This window comes from Xyrauchen texanus, chromosome 31 (assembly GCF_025860055.1).
Source record: "Xyrauchen texanus isolate HMW12.3.18 chromosome 31, RBS_HiC_50CHRs, whole genome shotgun sequence".
In the NCBI taxonomy this organism is placed as follows: domain Eukaryota; kingdom Metazoa; phylum Chordata; class Actinopteri; order Cypriniformes; family Catostomidae; genus Xyrauchen; species Xyrauchen texanus.
In genome coordinates, this window is record NC_068306.1 from 21,706,870 (window position 1) to 21,731,163 (window position 24,294).

Genomic DNA, 24,294 nt, shown 5'->3' on the forward strand with positions numbered 1-24,294 from the left:
AGATAAATTTGCAAAAAAGCAAACATTTTTGTTAATGCTCAAGCCAGGAAGCTCTCGTACTCTCTTTTTCCCTTCAAGGTTGTTCTAGATGGATTCAAATATCTTGGGGTTTTTTCACCAGTTCCTATTCCTTTGTTAAAAATGTTCAATCACTTGTGGATAAAACCAAATTAGACATGTCCAGGTGGACCTTTCTTCCTTTATCCCTTGTCGGTTGCATTAATCTTGTTAAAAAGGTTATTTTGCCCAAATTCATTTATCATTTTCAACATATTCCAATTTGTATTAATAAGACTTTTTTTACTAAATTTGATGTCACTTTGCATTCATTTCTATGGGGAAACAAGCCGGTGTCTCAAAAAAAAACAATTCTTCAACTTCCTAATTTTAAAGGAGGCCTGGCACATCCTAACTTCCAACATTATTACTGGGCTTTTAATATCAATCAGATTCTCTACTGGAATAGCTCTATCCATGCTGAAACCTGCCCCTCTTGGGCCCACATAGAGATTGGATCATCAAAAGGCACTTTGTATTCTGTTATTTGCTCTCAGCTTCCGTTAGCTATTACCAAAATCTCAACCAATCCAGTTGTCAATAGCTCTATTAAAATCTGGGTCCAATTCAGGAAACATTTTGGTTTGCATAGAGCTTCTCTCTATACACCCATTTTAAATAGTCACCTTTTCGCTCCATCTTGCTTTGACCCTGCATTCTGCATTTAGTCAGGCAATGGCCTTATTGCGCTCAATGACCTGTATGTAGATGGGGTCTTTACATCTTTCTCATTTTTGTCTACTAAATACAATCTGCCCAGTAGTCATTTGATTTGTTTTTCAGGTTTGACACTTTGTTCAATAGTTGTTTTCCCACTTCCCCACTCGCCCTCCTGAATGTCCCCTTGATAAATTTCTCACCTTAAATGCAGGTCAGAAACATTTTATTTCAGTTATTTATTACCTAATAAGTACTCTTAATGTTGACCCTACTGTTTCCCTTAAAGTGTCTTGGGAGCAGGACTTAGGAGTGTCTATTACTGATGAAGAATGGAGTGGCATTATGAATCTTTCATCAGTATGTTCTTGGCATGGTTTACTGCAATTAAGGTGCTCCACAGAGGCCATCTTACTAATGCCCAATTGGCAAATTTGATGCCTGTAATCATTGTAAGCAGCCTCCTGCTGATCACCTTCATATGTTTTGGAGCTGTCACCGGTTAGCAGACTTTTAGTCTAATGTTTTTGATATGCTTATAAATGCTCTTAACATAGACCTGGACCACAACCCATTGACAGCCCTTTTTGGCATTTCCATGAGACCTGACTTAACTGCCTCATTATGCCGCGTCACTGCTTTTACTACAATTTTAGCTAGACAAGCCATTCTTCTTAAATGGAAACATGTTGCCCCCCAATCATACGTTAGGTGGGTCCAAGAAATATTTTGTTGTATAAGACTCGAGAAGCTAAGATGTTTGCTTTCTGGATCCCTCAAATGTTTTCATAATCTTGGAAACCTTTCTTAGACTATATTAAAGATTTACCATGTTCTCCTAATGCTAGTTGGGATGCACTATAATTAAATCTTAGCACCAACTAATTGAAAATAGGAAATATTCATATTGGAGAGAGAAAATTGTTATTAGTATTATTTTTTATGTATTTATTATTATTATTATTACTATTAATTCCTTTTTCTGATTCCTTTTTTTTTTTCTCCCTACTTGGAATGTAGGGTGTGAGTTACTGGTTCTATGTTGATTTGGAAGTTTGAATGGGGGAGGGAGGGTTGGGAGGGGGAATTAAACTTGAGACAATCAGTAAATTGTTTTTTCTTTTGTTGTTGATTTAACAAATGTACAGTTATGTTTTGTCTTGTTAAATACCAATAAAAAAGATTAGGGGAAAAAAAGTGGAGATGATTGTGGACATTAGGACATCTCACAGGACCTGAAGTGGGAGACCTACATTGACTGTGGGAGACCCACACTGATTGTGAAAAATGCCCAGCAGAGGTTGTACTTCTTTCGCCAGTTGAGGAAGTTCAACCTGCCACATGAGCTGCTAATCCAGTTCTTCTCAGCAGTTATTGAGTCTGTCCTCTGCACTTCAATATCTGTCTGGTTCTGGCTAGCTATGAAATCGGACATCATAAGACTACAAAGGACAGTTCGGACTGCTGAATGGATTGTTGGTTGCCCCTTTCCATCCCCTCAAGAACTGTACACTTCCAGAGTGAGAAAACCTTTTTTAAATGTTGCCTTCTGGCCGACGCTTCAGAGCACTGAGCATCAGAACTGTCAGGCACCAGAACAGATTTTTCATGAACAGCTAAATTTACATTACTATACTATACTATACTTGAGATACGCAGCCTTGTGAATTATATTATTTAACATACCCTACCTCTTCTGCATTACATTCCCTTGCACTTTATATAATAGATTTGGTTTTGTACATACTAAATGTATATTTGTTTCTTATTGTGTATTTCTATATATACAGTTGAAGTCAGAAGTTTACAAACACTTAAAAGTCATTAAAAATAATTTTTTAACCACTCCACAGATTTTTATACTAGCAAACTATAGTTTGGCAAGTCGTTTAATACATCTACTTTGTTGCGTAGCATGAGTTTTTTTTCTACAATTGTTTACTATCACAATTCCAGTGGGTCAGAAATATACATACACTAAGATAACTGTGCCATTAAGCAGCTTGGAAAATTATGACAAGCCTTTAGACAATTAGCCAATTAGCTTCTGATAGGAGTACCTGTGGGTGTATTTTTAGGCCTCCCTTCAAACTCAGTGCATCTTTGCAAATAATGGGAAAATCAAACGAAAAAAAAAAAAGGTCATCATTGGGAGCAATTTCCAAACTCCTGAAGGTACCACATTCATATGTACATACAATAGTAAGCAAGAATAAACACTATAGGACTACACAGCCATCATACCGCTCAGGAAGGAGACACATTCTGTCTCCTAGAGATGAACGTAGTTTGGTGTGAAAAGTGCAAGTCAATCAGAGAACAACAGCAATAAAACAGCAATTGTGAAGATGATGGAACTGAAAAAGCCTTTACGAGCAAGGAGGCCTACACACTTGATTCGGTTACACCAATTCTGTCTGGAGGAATGGGCCAAAATTCCAGCAACTAATTGTGAGAAGCTTGTGGAAGGCTACCCAATATGTTTGATCCAATTTAAACAATTTACCAAATACTAACAAAGTGTATGTAAACTTGTGACCCACTGGGAATGTGATGAAATAAATAAAAGCTGAAATAAATAATTCTCTCTACTATAATTCTGATATTTCAAATTCTTAAAATAAAGTAGTAATCCTAACTGACCTAAGACAGGGAATGATTTCTATGATCAAATGTCAGGAATTGAGGAAAACTGAGTTTTAATGTATTTGGCTAAGGTATATGTAATGTTCTGTCTTCATCTGTACATATATTTCTATTTGCTGATGTTTTATGTTGTTGAATTGTTTGTGTACTGGACGCCTCTGTCGACAAGAAAAATTCCTTGTATGTGGAAGCATGCTTGGCAATAAAGCTCTTTCTGATCCTGATTCTGATATGGAGCCTTTTAGGCTGAGAAGCCTGTCAGGAACATCTTGGGGCACATTTCTCCCATCGCAATCTTGTGAACTCTGTGTGGGGGTGGGGTGGCACAATTTGGGGCACCTTTCTCCCATCGCGATCTTGCGAGCTCTGTGCGTGGTAGCCGAGCAGGTACCCTGTCGTGAAAGAGAGAGAGAGAGCATTGCTGCTCTAGGCTGCTGCCTGTATTGCCTATGCCAGGATCCGTTAATGTTAACAAATTTCAATGTTTGATTTAAGGACATTTTGGTTAATGTCCGAAGTTCAGCCATCTCTAAGCCAGCTGGCTCACTCACATGCGACGTGTTAAGCCAATCGGCTTGCATGGCGAAAGCTGATTGGTCCCGTGACCTGTTATCATGTACTCTTTCAATTGTGTCTCTCTCTTTGTCCAACTTTTAAATTACTCAGTGTTTCAGATAAGATAGTTACACAGCAGTACACTACAAGTGTTGTTTCTCAAACCCAACTCCCCTTTTCAAGATCTGCTACATGGGGATTGTTTGTATTGTCTATTTGTGCAGCAGCATGATGCTTAATGCAGCATGTTTTGCATTATGTCTAAATGTTCAGCAGCAGCAGCATGTTCACATGCTAACTCAGTATGTCTGTGTATCTTCTAGGAGTAGCAAGTCTCAGTACTTGCTCTGCAGCAGCGGTGTTGCAGATCTAGTCAGCCAAGGCCAATATCATATCTACTGTATATGTCACCCACATTACCATGCTACATTTTTCAAAGAGTTGTCATGACTGAACTTTTGTATGACAAACCATTTTGTTCTGTTTTGAGTCGACACTTGGCTTACAAAGTAAAATCTGGGTCCTACACTTGTAGGGCAGTGGTGGCTCAGTGGTTGAGGCTCAGGGTTACTGACCAGAAGGACAGGGGTTCAAGCCCCAGCACCACCAAGATGCCACTGTTGGGCCCTTGAGCAAGGCACTTAACCCTATCTGCTCCAGGGGCGCCGTATCATGGCTGACCCTGCACTCTGACCCCAGCTTAGCTGGGATATGTGAAAACTAATACATTTCACTGTATATGCAAAAAAAAAAAAACTGTGTGTATAATGTGTGACCACAATAAAGGATTCTTCTACTTCTTAGAGAAATCTGATTTATGGCACTACATGTAAAACACGTATCAAATATGTATGTTCATGTATGGTTTTCACTGATATTTAAAAATAGGTCACATCCAGTGCTTGTACGTGCTGCAACAATGGCTGTTTTCATGTATGTGACATATATTTTCCCAAGTACACTTATATATGAGAGATTTATTTCTATGAATTCATCCATGTTACATGTATGGATACATATATTATTTTTATAAGAGGAAAAAATGTGTTCTGCACTTCAGAATATATGTTGCAAACAAAAAGTAGAATTGGAAATGAGTACATATATAATTTTGTATACATGTTTATATATAGCCAAATATCAGATTTCTGTATGGGTAAAGAAAAAAACTGTTGTAAACCACTGAGCTAAACGTCCTTTGCGGGATCTAAATGCGTGTCCAAGGCTGAGGTGGGGGGCTGGTTGGGGGAAAGACTTGAAAGAACCAGAGCAAGATAGAGAGAGCATGTAAAGAAAAAGAGCCTATGGATTTTATGGCAGGTTTCTCTGTAAATAATCATAGAGAAAGTAGCTATTTCCCACATGAACTATACTAACCGTAAAAGGTTTGAACACAAGATGTCTCATTCTTTATTAATACTATTCTTTTAACTTTTTTGAATAATAGTCTTTGAAATTACTCAAAAGGATGCATGGGAATTTTGTAGGTACCAAGAATGTAAAAATTTTATAAATCTTATATTTTAAAGTAGCCACCCTTTGCATATATTACAGCTCTGTACACTCTAGGCATTCTGTCAACCAAATTCATGAGGTATCTAATTGTCGTGCCTTTTAAATGTTGGTATGCATTTTCCATGCATGCTGGACACTTGTTGGCTGATTTTCCTTCACTAAACAGTGATAAAAATCAATTTTATTTATTTTTATCACCGTTTATATATTATAAATATTTTTTTATTAAAAGTTTAGTTATGTGAAGATATTAATGGCAACATTTCTTTGTGACTGTATTTAGACATAAGACATAAGCCTTTAAATCAAAAGATTGTCCAAAGTTTTGACTAGTAATGTAGATACAAGCCACTAACAACCTGAAATTATAACAGCATTACCACATTTCTTCAAGTCAAAGACACAAGGACATCTATGAAACTGAATGCTTTAGACAAACAATGAACACAAACAGACATAACAGCGATTATCTGTTCTTCATTTGGAGGGAATGGGCTGGAGAGAGGAATCAATGAAGAAAAGTCAGGGAGTTATATCCCAGAGGTGCAGTCTTGACTGGTAGACACACGTGTGCACACATGTTGGGCCACCCCTCTGGCACTCTCCAGCAGGATAACACATGTTTCCATGACCTCTGACCCCCTCAGTGGCTGCCTGTTACTTAAAACATGTCTGCACTTCCATGAGGGGGGTAATATTATCTTATAAGCCCAAAGACCAGGCCCGTGTGTGCACACAGCGCAGACGGCTGAGGTTTAGTACAAAGTGCTCTCCCACCATCTCTCTCTGTTATTCCAAGGGTCTCGATGGCCTCTGATAGATGTTAACATTTCAGTGCTTTGCCGCGTGCCAGGCAGTGACATGGATCTGTAGCAGCGCAGGGAAGAGGTTACGGCCTGAACTTTGGCTCATTTTACAGTCTATAAACTCACCAAAGGCTTTGTGTGTGAGCTGCATGTATTGAGTTGTGCGTAATACCTCACATCCTACTTCAAAGCCAACTTTTCTTTTTTTTTTTTACTTTTATGGGAGCCTCGTAAATATGTATGCCTGCTAAAAAATAGCTTGAACCAGACTAAGGTGGTTTGATGGTCTCAGATGTTTTTTGTTGGTTTTTGTTGGTTTATTGGGTCTCCCAGCGTGGCCAAACAGGTTTTCAGCTGGTCTTCCAGCGTAGCAAAGCCAGTACTATTATTGTAAACTGAAACTGAAATAAAAATATACATCATTGGAAAAAACTTTTATTATTGTCAGAGACATTTTCATGACTCTAAAACGAACTAAAATTAAATACAAATTACCACATTCATTCATTGTTCACTCATTTTTGTTTTTGATACATAATATATTTTTAGAATATTATTCATGAAGTATATGAAAATAAAAATAAAATACACTGAAAATAAAAAACTTTTGAATTAGCAACTAAAATACAGTGAAAACTAGGGATGCACCGATACCACTTTTTTTCAAAAATGTTTCAACTTGTATCTGGACATCTCTTTTTTGTTTAATTTAGTTCACACAGTTGTTTTTTGGAACTCATTCAACTTAAATATTGTTATAAATTGTAAACAAATACTAATGGTGACAATACTACTACTACTAATAATAATAATAAATTGTTATTAATATTATTATTATTGACATTTAAATTGAATTTTAAATACAACAGTAATATATTTAATTTGTGCACATTTTAAAACCCTCACGCTTTTATTTTGACATTCTAAACTCTCCAGGACTTCCTGTATGTGTCTGTTTGTATGCAAGTTTACCATAGTTGTATTTGCTTCGTATTCAAATTCTGTTAAAATGCACCTGTGGTGCATTCTAAATGCATATTATAAGTGAACCGAACTACTGAGCATCTAGATCTGAGATGCTGTTCTTGAGTAGTGTTCAAATATGGTGCACCACTGTGAAGGCTAAAAATAGCTGTGAGTGCATCACCAGCCTGTGCGTGAGTTTGTGTCAACAGAGCAGCACCATAAACTAATGCGCTGTTGCTGCGCATACTATACATTTAATTATTAAACACAGCCTTTTGTGATTCACAGTGCTATTGCACGTCTTCAGTTGGCTTTGAATAAAATGCACAAGTCATATAAACTGCTTTATTGGTGTTTTTATGGTTCATTTATGTAATTTTTGGAGCTTGACAGTAGCGAACATGACTAACACACAGTATCGGATTTGGATCGGGCTCGTTGGACCGTTACCCGATCCGTCTAAAAGCTTCAGTATCGGAGCCGATACCGATCCAGGTATCGGATCGGTGCATCCCTAGTGAAAACTAATCTAAATTGAATGGGCAAATTGAAAGTAAAATGGAGATAAATACATATGAAAATATATAGAAATAAACATTTAGTTAAAAATTCTAAACTATTATAACGCCAAGCTGGAATTTAGCTGGCCTCGCAGCTTAATCAGGTGACAAGTGTCCAAAACCCTTTTAAGACCGGCAATACAGACCTGGCTGGGCGACATTGGGATTTTTTTCAGTAGGGAAGTCAAGCCATAATTCCCTCCTGACCCTGTTGATTAAAAGAAGAGCATGCAGCAGATAGGCTGGTGACAAAAGATAACACATGCTTACAGTGTCTGTTTGTCCTGTAAATTGAAGGTGGCCATTCATCAGTGATGATAGCTGACTGCTGCAGGTACCGAGTTAGTGGAATTAACACAGAGAAAACATCAGCTCATAATGTTCATTACGCCCTGATGAGCAATAATTTGTTTACTGGAATAACATAAATAATCATAGTTGGCCTATCAAACCCATGAATGAGAGCCTTGCCATAATTAGGTGACCATATTGGAGATTACTGCTTATTGCTTCAGACATAGCTTTGGTGGTTCTATGCTGTCTTCAAGTCATGTTGAAACAATTGTATTTACGAGGTGAGCGCACATGAACACCACCACAATGTCGGAATTATTTGTGGGAAACTCTAGATTTTCTTTAAACCCTGATTTTCCAAGTTGGGGGCATGTCAGTTAAAGTAGTATTCTGGATTCAGTAAGTAAAGCTTACTTCAACTTGTCCCCCTTTTCTTAAAAAAGATAAAAAAAACAAAAAGAATCTGGATTACAGTTCAATGGAAGTGAATGGGGTCAATCCATTAATGTTAAAATACTCACTGTTTAAAAAGTATAGCCACAAGATGTAAACAATATGTTTATTAACATGATTTTAGTGTGTTTTCTGTGTAAAGTTATAGCCAATTTTACAACTTTGTTGCCATGACAATGCCGAAAACCCTAGTATGTCTGTAAACGTGACAATTTAAACAACTTTACAGCTCTAATATTACACAAGTTTTAAAAGAAGAATTAATATAAGTGCTTTTATAAAATTATAAGCTTCACATTTCTGCCTTTAAACCCTACAAACATTGGCCCCATTCACTTCCATTGTAAGTGCCTCAATGTAACCTCGATTTTCAATGTAAAAGAACCTTCTTTCTTTTTTTATAAAACAGGATGGACAGATCGACATAACTTTTTGTGGTAATCAACTTTATATTGCACAAAAGCTGTCGATTGAGCTTATCTTGTGTTGAGCCCGGAATGTTCCATTAAGAAATTATGGTAGTAGTAAATTGGTAAATGGTCATTTTGACTGTACCATTTAGTTTGTATGCATTTTGTTTACTATTGGTGAAGAATATTGATAAAGTCTGTCAAAGGAATAGGGTAACACTTTACAATAAGGTTAAAGTAGTATTTGTTAACATTAGTTAATGCACTATGAACTAACACAAACTAGCAATGAACAATTGTATTTTTATAAACTAACATTAACAAAGACTAATAAATGCTGTAGTATTAAACTGTTCTTTGTTAGTTCATGATATCTAATGCATTAACTAATGTTTACAAATGGAACCTTATTGTATAGTGTTCCCATATTTTTTATGATAAAAATTGTATATGTTAACACAGTTAATGCATTATGAACTAACACAAAACAACTCTATAGACCTGTTTATAAATCAATATTAACCAAGAGTAATAAATGTGACTTATTTAGCTACTTTTTGAGCTGACTGGCATGACACATTTCAAAGCATTCTCTGTGGCAGCATGAGAATGATTTGATGCATAGATAAAGCATACAATTCCACACCTAATGTGAATTCTTTGCTTTTCATTTTATCGCATAAGCAGAAAATATGATAAATAAATGAAATTGATCAACACGCCCATGACATTATGATTATTTTAGAGCATGTAAGTACAAACTTCCCAGGAGGCAACAAAAATATAATATGAAAAAAGAAAATATGGTTGTATCATTCCAGCCTGCAACTTCTGCATATTAAACAAATTATATCTTTATAATTGTTTCACTATTGGATTGCTGGAGTGGCTGCAGTATGCAGGTGTGTGCGGATGCATTTCCAAAATCATTACGCATAATATTGTCTGTGTATGATATCTGTATGTGTTTGTGTGTTTGGTGTGTATCATCTTTTCCACTTCTCCTTCCACCCCCAGATGTCCGGATGGATACTTCGGCCCGCGGTGCTTGCAGACAGAGCCCCTGCGGTTATACGTGCCCAAACCTAATAAAAGTATGTTGACTTAAGATGTACAGTCACAAACGGAGGACTGGTGTGTCACTGGGTTCCCACTGTTGTTTGTCCCTTGTCCTCTTCCGCCTCCCAAGGCTTGCTGGCTTCAGTCTGTCCTGAAACAGACACAGTGGTGCTCCAGTGGGCTTCCTCTGCTTCTGCTGTACATTATTGTAGTGTTGTTCTAATTCCATGTTCTCTCTGCTTTTTCTCTCTTTCTCTCTTTCTTCTTTCTGTGGCATTTCTCCTCTCTGCTTGACACCCCTTCTTTCTCCACCTCTTTCCTTCTCTTTCTATGGTTTTGTTTCCTTCCATCAGGTGTCCGAATGACTTTACTGGTGATCGCTGTCAAACCTACGTTATGGCCAGTTTCTACCGTATGTCCATTTCTTCTTCTGTCTGACTGTCTGTCTGTCCGTTCTGCATGCTGAAAATGGAGATGTGGAATATAACTTTGTCATGGTTAATCACCCACTCGAGGTTCTAACAAATTCATCATTTTTTTATTACTTAATCAGTTTTACTTGGTCCAGTGTGCCATTCACCACTCTTGCATCATTGGTTAATTGTACATTGAAAACATTGTTATGCTTTAACATGATCAGTCATGCATGTTTTCGAGTATGATTGCATGTACTTCAGTAAATTAAACCCTGAACTTATCATTATGATTTATGGATGTAAAGAAAAACTATGAAAAAAAGAGGCTGCATCACTGCTTAACACGTGAAACATATACATAACATATAAAACTAAATATAATTCTTACTATGACATTACTAACCATTAAACACAAATGCTATGGAGTGTCCACCTAGACCATTAGATTTAGCACAACATGAGTCTGGTCAGCCAAAAATCTTTTAGTTATAAAATTGCATGATAACAATATCAAAATAGTAGCTAATATTGTATTTTTTATAAATAAATTGTCAAGATTGATATATAACTATATGTAAATACTGCAAATGGGGAAGATGATAATAATAAGATAATATTTAAACTTATATAAACTAAATTACAAATTATATAGGATGTATGTTAAAAATTGCATACACATTGCATACATATAATTAAAAATGATTTAATCTAATCCGTAATTGTACAGTAAAATGTTCATTTTCATTGAGCTTCTCAATTTCGTAATTAATTTGTGCATTCATGTTCACCTTTTACAGCCTTTTCAACATATCAAGGAATTCTCAGTTTGGCTTCAATTAGGTTAAAGTCAACAGAAAAAGATTTTAGGAGAAAGAAATGTCATTTGAAATGATAGCAACAACCTATGTTGTTGATCACTAGGCGTTTCTGTTATGTCACACATTTAGTTATATAATATCATTAGTAGACAGAGAAGTATCAGACTTTGTAAAGTTCCAAAAATGCAAAAAGGTAGCGCTGTTCATCTCGCCCTGTTTATTTCATCAGTCGCAGTATTTTGCATACAACACATACAATACCCCCCACACACACACACACACACACACACCTCCCCTGTCTTTACCTCACAGTTAAAAAATCCTCCCCTTAATTATGTTGTGAAATTAACCACCTCAACTTCCCCGAGGTGGCACATTTTACCCGTATAAGGCTATACACATCAGCAATTCCACTGCACATGCCTATCAACTGCAAAATAACACCTAGATTAGAGGGAGGCAGAGGGATCACTACACCTGACAGCTCATGCCTGTGAGCTATGGGCTCTCACATATGTCTATAATCAGGCCTTTGTGCTTTCAACAATGTTGCTATGCTGCCGCTGTTTACATTTTAACATGACTTTAATGTTAACCTGTACTTATTGTTTAAAAAAAAGAGAGAGAGGAGGTACAACACAAAAGATTTATTTTAACACAACTGTTCTAGGATGGAAAGCTTACATAGTTGGATGTAATATGGAATAGATTTCCTCCCGGTATAAAAGGAATGCTTTATAAGCTTTTATTTAAAAAAAAAAAAAAAAAAAAACACTCAAAGAGATGCAAAACAATACAAATAATAATATGACACAACCTGTGTCTTGTTATGTCATGTCATGATTTAGCATCTTGGAATGTGATATGTGTTACCTATATCAGGATAGATCATCATGTCTTCGCATGCAAAGATGCGTGGATTGTTTCGCTTTCTCGCTGTCAACAACCAGGTTACCTCTCTAGAAATGTGTTTCTTTCAACAAACATTGGATGCTGAAATAGTTCAGGTGCATAAAAGGCTTTTAAAACAGAATGTGGCACTGTATGTGCATATAAAATACTTTTGAAGCAGCATGAGGAAAAATAGTAGTGATGGTAGTGATGGGCAGATCGATCTTGAAATATTAATACTTCTGATCCTTACATTATACTGTTCAATTTAAGGGGCAGATTCACTAAGAATCTTTGCATGCGCTATTTTGCGCTGGTTTAGCGCCTGATTCACTAATGAAATTATGCATATAAGTCAACAGCGCAAACACAACGCAATTTGTATGCTCAATTCAGATCTCGTGGTCTGATTCTGAGTGCTATAAAGCCGCAGACCAATGTATTTGACACACCTTGCTAGTACTATACATCATCACTGTGATCCCGACACCTGGACCATCTCTTAAACAGGCAGAACGTGCACTTGGCAACACTGCTCATCTGGATATATACCAGGATATAACACTCTTCTCCATCATTTGATTTGCTTGTTTGAAAATGTTCACAAACATCTCTTAATTCATTTTACCACCTACTTTCATTTGGCAGTAATGGGGCAATCTAAATTGCACCAGGCAATTTTTGTGAATGAAGCGCAATCTATAATTAAACTAATTTACATAAAGGAGTCATGACAATAAATTGATTTAAATACCCAAGACGCAGCGTAACTTCAGTGCTTATTGCGCTTGATAATATAGATTGTGGGTGGTTAGTGAATAAGAAACAGGTTTTTGCGCTGAAATATCACGGTCAAAAGTGTCACAACTGTTTAGTGAATCTACCACTAAGTCTTTTTTGATAAACTAGTAAATGAAAGATATATAATAAGCTTTGATATTGAAAAAGTTGTTAGTTATAATAATAATATGGTTATAAAAGGCTTTTGTTAAAGTTGAGTGTTCGTAATTTGATGTGTATTTTTTGTTAATGATGATGGCTTTTAAATTTGATGCCAATACTTTTTCCGGAATTGGAATCCAAATCATTGATTTTTGGACTTGAAAGTATTTAGTATTGCATTGAAAAGCAAATAAGTGGTTTGGCCCATCACTTAAACATAGCTTAGTCACCAGGGACTGAGACATAGAAACGACCTCAGTGCACTGAACTTTTAAATCTGTCAAAACTTTGACATGGAAAGCCCAATTTGTAAATCCCAGTTTGCAGTGTGTGTGCAGATTATCCTTCAGAGAAAGCGTGAAAGTAGACATTTCCTCAGATCGGTCTTCTCAGTATCTTCTGTCACTTTCTGTTCCACTCTATGCTGAAGAAAGAATTGTAAGCACTCTGCCAATTAGAGCCACAGCAGAGAGCTAAAGCCTTCACCAAGAGAACATTGACATCAACAAGAGGAAGGGTAACTGGCCTCCAGTTCCTCGCGGTTAACAGAGACACATATGTTCAGGAACTGTTTAGAGTCTATATAGAGTTAGTGGAAGCAGTGGCTGGGACAATCAAACTGGAATCCACCAACATTTTGAGAGTATATTTATTCACCCTTGTGATTTTTTTCTTCCATGAAACACAGAAGATGACATTTTGCAGAATGTCCTGGCTGATTTTTTCCATTCCCACTCCAAATATATAATACAATCACAATAAAAATTAAAGGATCATAAAAGTGGTTCATACGATTTGCAAGCTATTATGCAAGTCTTCTAATGCTGTACAATAGCTTTTTATGACAGAAATTTTAATTGTTATTTGCTGAAAATCTTCCCATCTACTGTAGCTCTCAAAAGTAAATATCTAGATGCTTTGTATCAAGTTTGACATCAATGACATCAGCATCAGACACTGCTGTTCTCATGATTTGTCTTGTTATTGAAATCAAAATGTTATTTCCGACACAGTATGAATTGCTCTGTTTACGTATATATAAATATATAGCTACATGTATTTTGTAGGAATGGGCATCCCTTGCAAAGGGATCATCGTATTTGGTGGTCCCTTCTTTAGAACCTCTATACCACATATCACACATAAGTCTATTGAAGTTTGATGCCATGACAACAGTGGGGATTCCTGCAGCTAATATTAGGCATGTGAGCTGTCCATGCTAAAGTTTTCCTCACTCATCCATTCATGAACACAGTTGTATAATCCTGATCCCCTACTGCAAGAAAATAGTTTGATGCCATTATTAGCCGGACCTCCAGTTGTGCTCCATAAATAAAGACACTATCCCCACAAACTCCGATTATCCGATTATTGTCAAGTCTTATGCTAGATATGGATGTACACCAGATTCAAACACTACATACAAGCAAATATGAATCCAATAACACCTTAAATGTTTAAAGTTGAATACAAGTTAAACACAATCAACAGCATTTTTGTGTAAGGCACTTATATTGGAATTAAATGAGCTCAGTCAATAAACATTAAAAATCACTGTTTCAAAAGTACAGCCACAAAACATAAACATTATTCATGTTAATAAGTTTTTGGTTGTGAAAATTAGGGAATTTCCTGACGTAACAGCATCTACCAGATTACAGGGTTAACATTTTCTTGACAAAAAAGTTGTAATATTAGACAACTTTACACAGATTAGATTAGTAAACAATTTTTTCAGACTACTGTTATGATAACATGAAGTGTTTGTGTCTAGTGTCTTGTGGCTATACCTTTGAAAGTTTATTTTAACGTTTACAGACTGGCCCCATTCACTACCATTATAATTGTCTTAATGAAACCTCCATCTTTTTTTTTTATAAACTAGGGACAATCTGAATTAATTCCTTTACTTGCATTGTCTATTCCATCTAGCCAAATTATCTGTTGCATATGATCGCATGTTTTACTAATATAACCGTCCTAGTGTGTTCTTAGGGATTGACAAATGACAAATCACAAAAATGACAACTGTCATTCAAATTGTTCTATGAATAATACGCACAGTCTCTGTGCCCCACAGGTAAGACACACCATAGAAATTGTAATTGTATAGTTGAACATTCAATTTACTTGCATCCCTGCATACTACATGCTTGTTTTGTCTAGTGAAACTGTGTTTTGTGACAACAATTATTTTGTTCATACAATTGATGTAACCCCTTAAATAACATTAATTTCAGCCACTAACGGTGAATCGGCACAATGACATTAATTAAAAAATAAAGAAACCTACTAACCTAGATGCTCGTATTAAAACCTTAGGCCCCAGTTCATGCAATAAATACCAAAATAAACTACAAGTTTGATGCTAGTTTGATTAATTATAATTCTTCTTTGTAATCCCTAATCATGTTCTAGAAACCCATATTTCAGTGTGCATAGGCTTGCTCTAACATGCATGCCCTAATCACTTGCTGTTCTCCAGTATGCACATAGCTCCACTTAGGCTGTGTCTGATGTGTATAGAATTCTCATACCGCAATGCCAAATGTGTTCCTGTGTAGGGAGGAATAGCTCTCTCTTAAACTTTGTTCTTCTTTTTCCTCTTTGTTTTTTGTTCGTCAATTATCAACTCTTTGAACTGGCAGAGTCTCTTGGGATTGAATTTATGGGTATGGACCAATCCTTCCTCCTGATTTCCAAACTGAACTGTGTAGCTCTCATTCCATTTGACACATCTTCATCTCTCTCACTCACTCTCGCTCTCTCTCTCTCTCTCTCTCTCTCTCTCTCTCTCTCTCTCTCTCTCTCTCTCTCTCTCTCTCTCTCTCTCTCTAAAGCAAATGAACAAATTGATTAACAAATATATCAGCTATTGCTCTGTATTGTAGCTCCTGTTTTCCAAGAGTCAGCAATAGAATTTTATCTGCAGCCCTTGTCCTGTCTTTACGAATTTTCTAATGACTCATTGTGTTATGGCTATTAAAAGCAATTTGTAGTTATTTGTAGGTTGATTTCCCTGAAAAGTCTAATCACTGTTGCATCTCAATCAGCCTGACACAGCAACATTGGCTAAACAATGGTGCAAGTTTGGGATGGGACTATCTGTTTGGCCAACCAATGGAAAATGGGAGAGTGTTTGGAAACCTGTTTGAAAATGATAATTATTTTTGCAATTCCATTTGGTGGAAATTACACACTTCAGCTTTAAAAGCTATAAATTTTTCAGAAAAAAAAAAACTAAGCCATAGACTGTTTAATTGTCATAATGACAACAAATAACAAAGAAATGTATTTTGGTTTGTTCTGAGCGTAAACAGTAATTTTCCATTCTGGTGCTGTCGTCCCACAGCCTCCTTTACAAATACAGGGTTCCCGCAGACACTTAAAAAGGCTGAAAATGTCTAAAATTCAGTTTTCCAAAGTCTAAGGTCATAAAAAAAATGTAAATATCTTAGATTATATGACAAAAGACAAAAATGGAAAGACAGGAATCGTGATATGACCAAATGTGTTTATCAAACATCAAAAGAATCCGATTTAATGAAATAAATGCATGCACTGCATCCTTCAAAGTGAAAACACGGCACTGTTGTATTTTCTCCAAGCAGGCGTGGGCTTGTAAGCATTATCAGCTGTTGCAGAGCAGTTCACAATCATTAAGCCATGTCGGAAATTTATGACAAGCGATTACTAATGATCAACAGTTGATGATTTATACAGTGTTGATGAAATATGACAATGTTTACTTTTACTTTTAATAAGGAAAGTCTAAGAAAATTTAATAAAGGCTACCGATTTTAAAAACTATTGCTAGATTAACTGTCTTTCATTCAACATATTATCTTATCAGCAAAATCCAATATCGGTCAACCTCTAATTTGTATCTATTTATGTAATTGGTATGTAAACCAATTTGAATGTGATATAAATGTGGGAAACATGTCTTGAATATTTTTAACTTGCATATATCCTACCCTGTTTTACTGATAAGCAATGTCAAGGCCATGCTGAATGTGTGCCCCTGCCTGTTTAAGTAACAGTCTGTGATACATGATTTACAGTATTTTGAGATTGTGCTGGTTTGTTTTGATTTGGGGATAAGGTATATATTTTATTTGTTCAGGTCTTGAAAAATGTCTTAAAAAGTCTTACATTTTATTTTTAAAACTCTGCAGCAACCCTGAAATATTAAGCGGTAAGATAGAAATAAAAGAATGGTTAATAATATTAAATTCATATTTTCTTTTTGTATTTAAATGACAGTACTCTGTGCTAAGGGTGGCGTTTTAGTTATAGGATAAAAATCGTAATAATCATAGTATACAGCAACTTATAAAGTAACAATTTCAAAAATTTATTCTTTATTTTATTATTTATCCTCAAAAATATTTCAAATATTAATTTAGCCACCTGATCAATTAATAGCTTAAATTTCTCTCTCCTGCATGCATACACACACACATGAGCGCGTTTGGACTACACATCAACGTTTGCAGGAATAATTATTATTTTCATGTATTTTTTTACATTGGTTTTTAAACTAGTGGCATCCTTTAGAATCAAAGTGCATGCTCATGTTTGACTAAAAGGAGAGAAGCCAAATTATTTTTGAGCAACAGGAAGTAATGTAATTCAGAAAATTGACCGTGATATACCCTTTGGTCTTTGGTTTAATGAAAAAATTAGCAGAACAAAATTAACCGGTTACCAGCATTTCAAAATAATGTTTTCACTCCGGAACAATTGAAAGGATTTTGTTCCTGTTTTCGTTTTTTTTTTTCTTTTGCGTTTTTTTCTTCATTCCTTTGTTTTTAGTCCCTGGTAGTTAGTATGTTAAGATTTATGTAGGGCTCTTGATATCCACATGTTTTGTTTAATTGGTTGAAACAACATAAAGATCCAGGAAATATTTGTTGTCAACATGAAGGTACACAGGTTTCTTCAACTGTGCATATGCAGTTTGCCTCAAAATGTAAAAGTTAGCATTACACAGGTGTGATTTGTGTAAACCTCCATCCATTTTACACACCAAACTGGTATTCACAGAGCAGTAAACATAGGTTCGTAGATTCAAGTGGATTTGTTTATGTGCGCTGGAGTAGTGTTAACATTGAATTTGATTATGTTACACCTGGCTAGCCTTGGCTCAAGTTGTTTCGAGTGTTCATTTTCCATCTTGCACATTCTCTCAGGTTTTACATCAAACTCTTTCGGTTGCCCATTTTGATGTTTTCAAAGGGCCATATAATATCTGGCCATGTCAATAAGGAGGTTTATTTGATAGCAAGCTGTAACTTCCCCAGAGGGTGCTTGATATAGAGTTGATCATGGTGACTTGACTGACATGTCAAGATCATTTAAATGCAATATGGATATGTGCTGCAGATATGAGTTCCCTTGACTGTCTTAAACTGATAGTTCACACAAAAAGGAAAATTCTGTCCTTATTTACTCAAACCTGTATGGCTTGCTTATTTACATGGAACACAAAAGGAGGCCCACCATGAAATGAAAGTGAATGAGAGTAAATATTGACACAGTTTTCATCTTTTGAAAAAAGTCTTAGATTTCTTACTTTCCTCTTCCCTACCTTACTCTTCTTTGCCATATTCCCTTTCTCAGTTTCCCTCAACTTCTGTTCTTCTTGCTCAATTTTCTTTTTTTGCCTCTTTGTCCTTGCATGCTAGATTGCCATTCTTCTCCTTCACCTGTGAGATTTCTGCAGCTGTATTTTATAATGGTTCCAAATTGTATGCAGTGTCTCTTTTGTTTTTCTATTATTGATTTTGTTAGGCTTGAAAACACTGAATCCTGTTGCCCTAGCATGCCAAACTGCATTAGTCCCATAATTAGGTTGTTTATATGACCTCTCCCAATCATCTGTTCTCTGCTTATAAAAACCACCCCTGTTTTCCCTTGAAAATGATCCATTGTATGGTACATGTAACTAGGCCTTCTACAAAGTCCAAGTTTGGATTCTTAAGAGTCAAACTTACTTAGATCCACATCTGCCATCGCAGAGACCATGCGGCCCTGTGTAAATAATGTTCTCTGACCATTTTTCCAGCTCGCTCTGTACTAATGAGCAAAAGACAGCTGGATTATTTCATTATTGATTATGAAATATTTCCCCCTTACCAACCCCTATCCTTCCACACATCAGGCACATTCTCTTCCCTTTGAAACGTCAATGAGAGCAACTCAAGGCCCATTTTCAAGGGAAAGACAAAGGCTGGCTATAGTTTGTGATTTGAAATATTTCCTTTTGATTTGTAGCCAACATTCAGCATGTGTTTAAGCTTGCTAAACATCCATGCTTTGATTGGTTAAGGATACATTACTAAACTATCATTTTAAGGGATAGTTCACCCAAAACCAACAACTCTGTCATCATTAGGCAGAATGTTAGCCTCATTCACCATTAACTTACACTGCAACTTTTTTCAATACAATGAAATTGAATGGTGACAAAACATTTTTTGGGTGAACTATCCTTTTAATGAGGCTCAACAAATACCCCTGTTTAGAGCATTTGTGCCTCCGTGTGATTGCTTCTTGAAGGAACATGTCATGTACATTCATCTACATTTCATATTTTCACTTTGCCTCTCTGGAATGCAGGCTGGTCTTGTAAATTGAGCTGAATTACAATGCCCTCCAGTGGATAGAGGCATCCATGGAATCACAGATGCATTTTTATCAGGGCCCATTCCCACATGTCCAGATAATGATATGCATTATGCCTCACGCAAGCACTTTCCACTGCTGAGCTGCTCCATTAGAGTCCTGTGTAGGGGCCTAAGCCTAGTGCCCGTCCTCGATTAATCCTCATTTCAATACAGCTAATGAGAGTGCAGTTCTGCTCAGCTCTATTGCGTATTCTGAGTCATGCTACATGCCTGATAGGATGAGCAAGTTTCTCTAAGATGTACATGATATACTGTATCTAAGAAATTGTTACTGGAAGGCATGATGGAGGATTCGCCACAGCAGTGGAAACTGTTTATGAGAGTGTTTCAAAAACAGTTTTAATTGGAGAAGAGACTGATAGTTCACTTCTGTTGTGTTGCATTTGTTGTCTGGCTCCATACAGAGGCAGAGGAGCTTTATCAGAAGAGAGTCCTGACAATCACCGGCATCTGTGTGGCTCTTTTGGTGGTGGGCATAGTCTGTGTGGTGGCCTACTGCAAAACCAAGTAAGCAAGCATGACAGCGTCATACAGTATATTATAGATCTCATTCTAGATGCATTATTAGATGTAACCATTTTACTGTTGCAGTAATACTTCGAGTTGCCCTGCACTAAAAAAAATATTATGGCAGTTTGAGATTACATGACCAGTCAAATATTACTCATTTCAGTAATCCCCCAATTATTGGACACTTTTGGTTGCAATAAATGAATCATGGTTGATTTCATGAAGTCATCAGAAGCAGACAACTTTTCACTGTTGGATCCACCAAAACAATTTAATAAAAAAGTACTTGATGCACCATAAATCTATCAGCAGCACTGGTTAGGAGTTGCATGGAAATAAACTTGTAAATGTGACGTGATAAATGTGACTGTGGGTTGGTGTCTGAGAGAGTGACACTGCCTCACTGTAGCCTCCCCCCCAGGAAACAGAGGAAGAAGATGCACAATCATCTGAGGCAGAACATGTGCGTGGATCACCCCAACCGGAACCTGGCAAATGGACCCAATCATCCAGGCCCTGGTCCTGAGGAGATACCCATGGTAGATGTACGTCACTCTTCTTGCTAAATGGCATTGCTTGTGAAGTAATATCTTCTTTAGTGGACAGCTGTCTTAAAAGAAGGGCTCTTTCTCTCTCCTACCTGCAGTATATCTCAAAAAATATTCCTGCAACTGAGAGAGTTATTAGACACGGAACAGAGGTGTCTTTTCCTGGCAGCCGACAGTCTTCCAGATCCCACAATTCCTCCACCCGGGCCCATTCCTCCACTCACAGGTACATTCCCTGCCAGCAAGGCCTGATTTACTATAACAGTGCTTAGACAGTTTAGGGACAATTATGTTGCAAGAAGTAAAATAAATCTGACCTCCCTTTGAGAATATTTTGTGATTTTGAAACATCCTTGGAATGTTTCATAATTTGAAACAAAGATTTATAATTAAAGTAATTCATGTTTTGTATTATTGTAAAAGTGCAGAAAGTTTTCTTTTATGGTTCCAGTTAATGTGTGGGTTATATACTGTAGTTTGGGTGAGGGTTAGTGTGTGAGGGTCAGGTTTTGTCCAAATGGTGACCTGCTATAATTCTTAAACACATTTTTAATTTTATGCACTAAAGTAAAAAGAAAAGTCTCTATCAACATTTATATCTTATTAAACATTATAATTATAGAAAGTTTCCTTTCTACTTTACTTTAGGTGTGTGTGTGTGTGTGTGTGTGTGTGTGTGTGTGTGTGTGTGTGTGTGTGTGTGTGTGTGTGTGTGTGTGTGTGTGTGTGTGTGTGTGTGTGTGTGTGTGTGTGTGTGTGTGTGTGTGTGTGTGTGTGTGTGTGTGTGTGTGTGTGTGTGTGTGTGTGTGTGTGTGGAGACTCCTCACTTTGCTTTTTACTCATCAAGAGCCAGGGTCATGCTCCAATTGCCCCCTACCCGAGTCATACGTCTGTTTTCATCTTATTCAGCATTCTTTCCCCTTACACTCATCTCTATGCGCTTTGACATGGAATCTAAGTCAGATGTCCATTTTTCACCCCTTTTAAAGTGAAGAGAAACTCAGGTTTACTCACTGACCACTCGCAGCGCTCCGACTTTACGCTTTTCACTCAAACACATTCTCGCATACACACATATGGGTTAAGCATCTCATGCGCTTTTTCTGTACCATTTTCTTTCTGTCCCTTTTCTTTTTCTCTGTCTTTCTCAGACACGAGGGGAGAACGTGGAGTCTGGAGCACACAGACAGCGTCCTCTCCGACTGTCCTTCCGGCATGATGTCCTCAGTGGGGACCAGTAAATGCAGCAGTCCTGCATGCATGGATGCGCGGGCCAGGCGTGCCGCACACTGTGGCTTTACTGAGCCCCACCAGCCGGCCCTGCAGTACGGCGATTCGTTCGACTCGCTTGGGGACTCTCCACATAGCGACAGGTGCGCAACAGCGCCCCCCCAAGCCATGGCACTACAAAACCATTTTTAGTGTGTGCAGTAAGGTTCTAGTGCGTAGTCTCCATTACCCCTGGAGACTGGCATGGGTGGCGTGAAAGATTCAATAGTCAATACGCACAGTGCACAGAGAATTTAATACTTCAGGCCCCTTTACACCTGGCATTAAAGGATAGTTTACTCATTTTTCTTCCATGGAGCACAAAAGGAGATGTTTGCCCAAATTCTAGGGACTGACAGCCTCGGTCTCTATTCACTTTCATTGTATGAGAAAAAGATGCATCAAAAGTGAATGGTAACTGAGACTTCTGCCTTAAAGCTCCTTTTGTGTTCCACATGAACTATCCCTTTAATTTGGGCAAGTGCTATCATATTGCAAGCTAATCACCAACAAAGTATGTTAATGCCTGGCATAAAGGGGGCCTTAAATTCACTGCAGATATCGTGCAGATGCTCTGACCTGATGGAGCGAGTGTCAGAGAGGGAGTCGGTGTTAAACAGTGCTTCGCTGCTCCAGATACGCAGTATTTGTATTGAGGCAGAGTGGGACTAGCCAACGGCCAGCTGTATTTACAGTTATCTCTTGCCTGTAAAACGCCCACACTGCCATGCGAGGTCCAAAACAGGAGGATTTATACCGTGAGGGGTTCATTAATTCAAAGAGAGCCGAACAACACTATCTCAGGAGTGAAAAAAGTCTCTTGTGCTCTGCTGTGCACTCTTTCCCTCTTGTTCCATCTTTCCTCTCTGCCTTCTCTCCTCCTCTGCAGCTAACTGAGCGATCTGCCCTCAGTTCAGGTTCTGCAAATCTATGAAAGGCCGGCCAGTGACAAAGGAATAGTTCACCCAAAAATGAAAAATCTGTCTTCATATACTTACCCTCATGTTGTTCCAAACCTGTATGACTATATTTTTCCTATTAACACAAAAGGAGATGCTAGTCAGAATGACTATGCCTCAGTCACTATCTCCTTTTGTGTAAGATAGAATGTTATAGTTGATTGGATCAACATGAGGGTAAATGATGACAGAATTTTCATTTTTGGTTAAAATATCCCTTTAATTATCTTTGAGTTCAGTCACTGTTACTCACACAGCATAGACAGGAGGAGCAAGCACAGATAGGAGACATTTTCCTGTCAAAGGCGTCAAGGAAAATTGCCCGTTTACATGATTAAGTGTAGCATGATGCAAGCTAACAGAAGTCAATCGTAGTCATCCATCTGGTTGTGTGCAGCACTTACAATGCCACACATAGACTGAGAGGTTTGTCAGCTGCCGTGTCTTAATGTATATACTATAATTTTCAAGTGCCATAGCAAGATAGGGGTAAATTTACACAATACTGCAACACCACAATACATGAGTACTGTAAATGAGCCACAGCATTAGAGCCAAGGCTATTATTGTGTTACATTACATTTACATTTTCTTTCAATATAGTTTAATTGTTGCTTACTCTATCACTGTTAGTTTTAGTTTAGTTTAGTTTTTTCAGCCTTTTCTAGTTTTAGTTTTTCTGTATTTTTAGTTTTTTATTTTAGATTAAGTTTTAACATTTTAGGGCTGCCAAAGTGTGTTAACTGATTTAATTTAAATAAACGCTGTTTCATAATATAAAAAAAAATAATTTGTAGTCATTTATATTTTATTCTAGTTGAGAGAGCAACAAAAGAATATTTTAGTTTAGTTCAGTTTTTACAATTATGTTAGTTTTTATTGTTACTTACTTTTAAAGTTAATGAACATTTTTTAATTCAGTTTTTGTTGATGTTTTCACTAGGAATGCACCTAAATGTAAAAAAAGAAAAAAAAAAAAGCCTGAAAATCATAGCCAAAAATTGGACCGGAAATCATTACTTTTAAATCCGGTAACAGAAACATTCACAAGGAGAAAAAGCGTTATTTATGTTGCACATTAAAGTCCACGTCCACAGAAGTGAAGTGATTGTTCTCTTGGTCATTAGCATGTTAATAAAGAGCACTTGAAGACACACAATTGCTTTGTAATTTGCAAAGGATGCATTTAATCAGTAAATATGCAGTCTGCATGCGTGCTTCAGTGATTGAGCGCTGCTCTGTTGTTGACACACACATAGCATGAGTGGCTT

The 24,294-nt window shown here is 37.0% G+C and overlaps 1 protein-coding gene across 7 annotated transcripts in view; it reads left to right on the forward strand.

Moving 5' to 3' along the window:
• The window catches only part of LOC127624712 (pro-neuregulin-2, membrane-bound isoform-like), a 93,078-nt gene that overhangs the window by 64,808 nt on the left and 3,976 nt on the right, over nucleotides 1-24,294 (forward strand). The window contains exons 5-10 of one of the 7 annotated variants that reach the window (XM_052099560.1): nucleotides 10,332-10,390; nucleotides 15,694-15,717; nucleotides 20,142-20,244; nucleotides 20,657-20,792; nucleotides 20,894-21,021; nucleotides 21,947-22,168. In XM_052099560.1, coding sequence (XP_051955520.1) covers nucleotides 10,332-10,390; nucleotides 15,694-15,717; nucleotides 20,142-20,244; nucleotides 20,657-20,792; nucleotides 20,894-21,021; nucleotides 21,947-22,168 — 672 coding nt within the window. Of the gene's footprint in view, nucleotides 1-9,936; nucleotides 10,014-10,331; nucleotides 10,391-15,693; nucleotides 15,718-20,141; nucleotides 20,245-20,656; nucleotides 20,793-20,893; nucleotides 21,022-21,946; nucleotides 22,169-24,294 lie in introns of all 7 variants that reach the window. The other 6 variants (XM_052099562.1, XM_052099561.1, XM_052099563.1 and 3 more) reach the window with 6 other exon arrangements.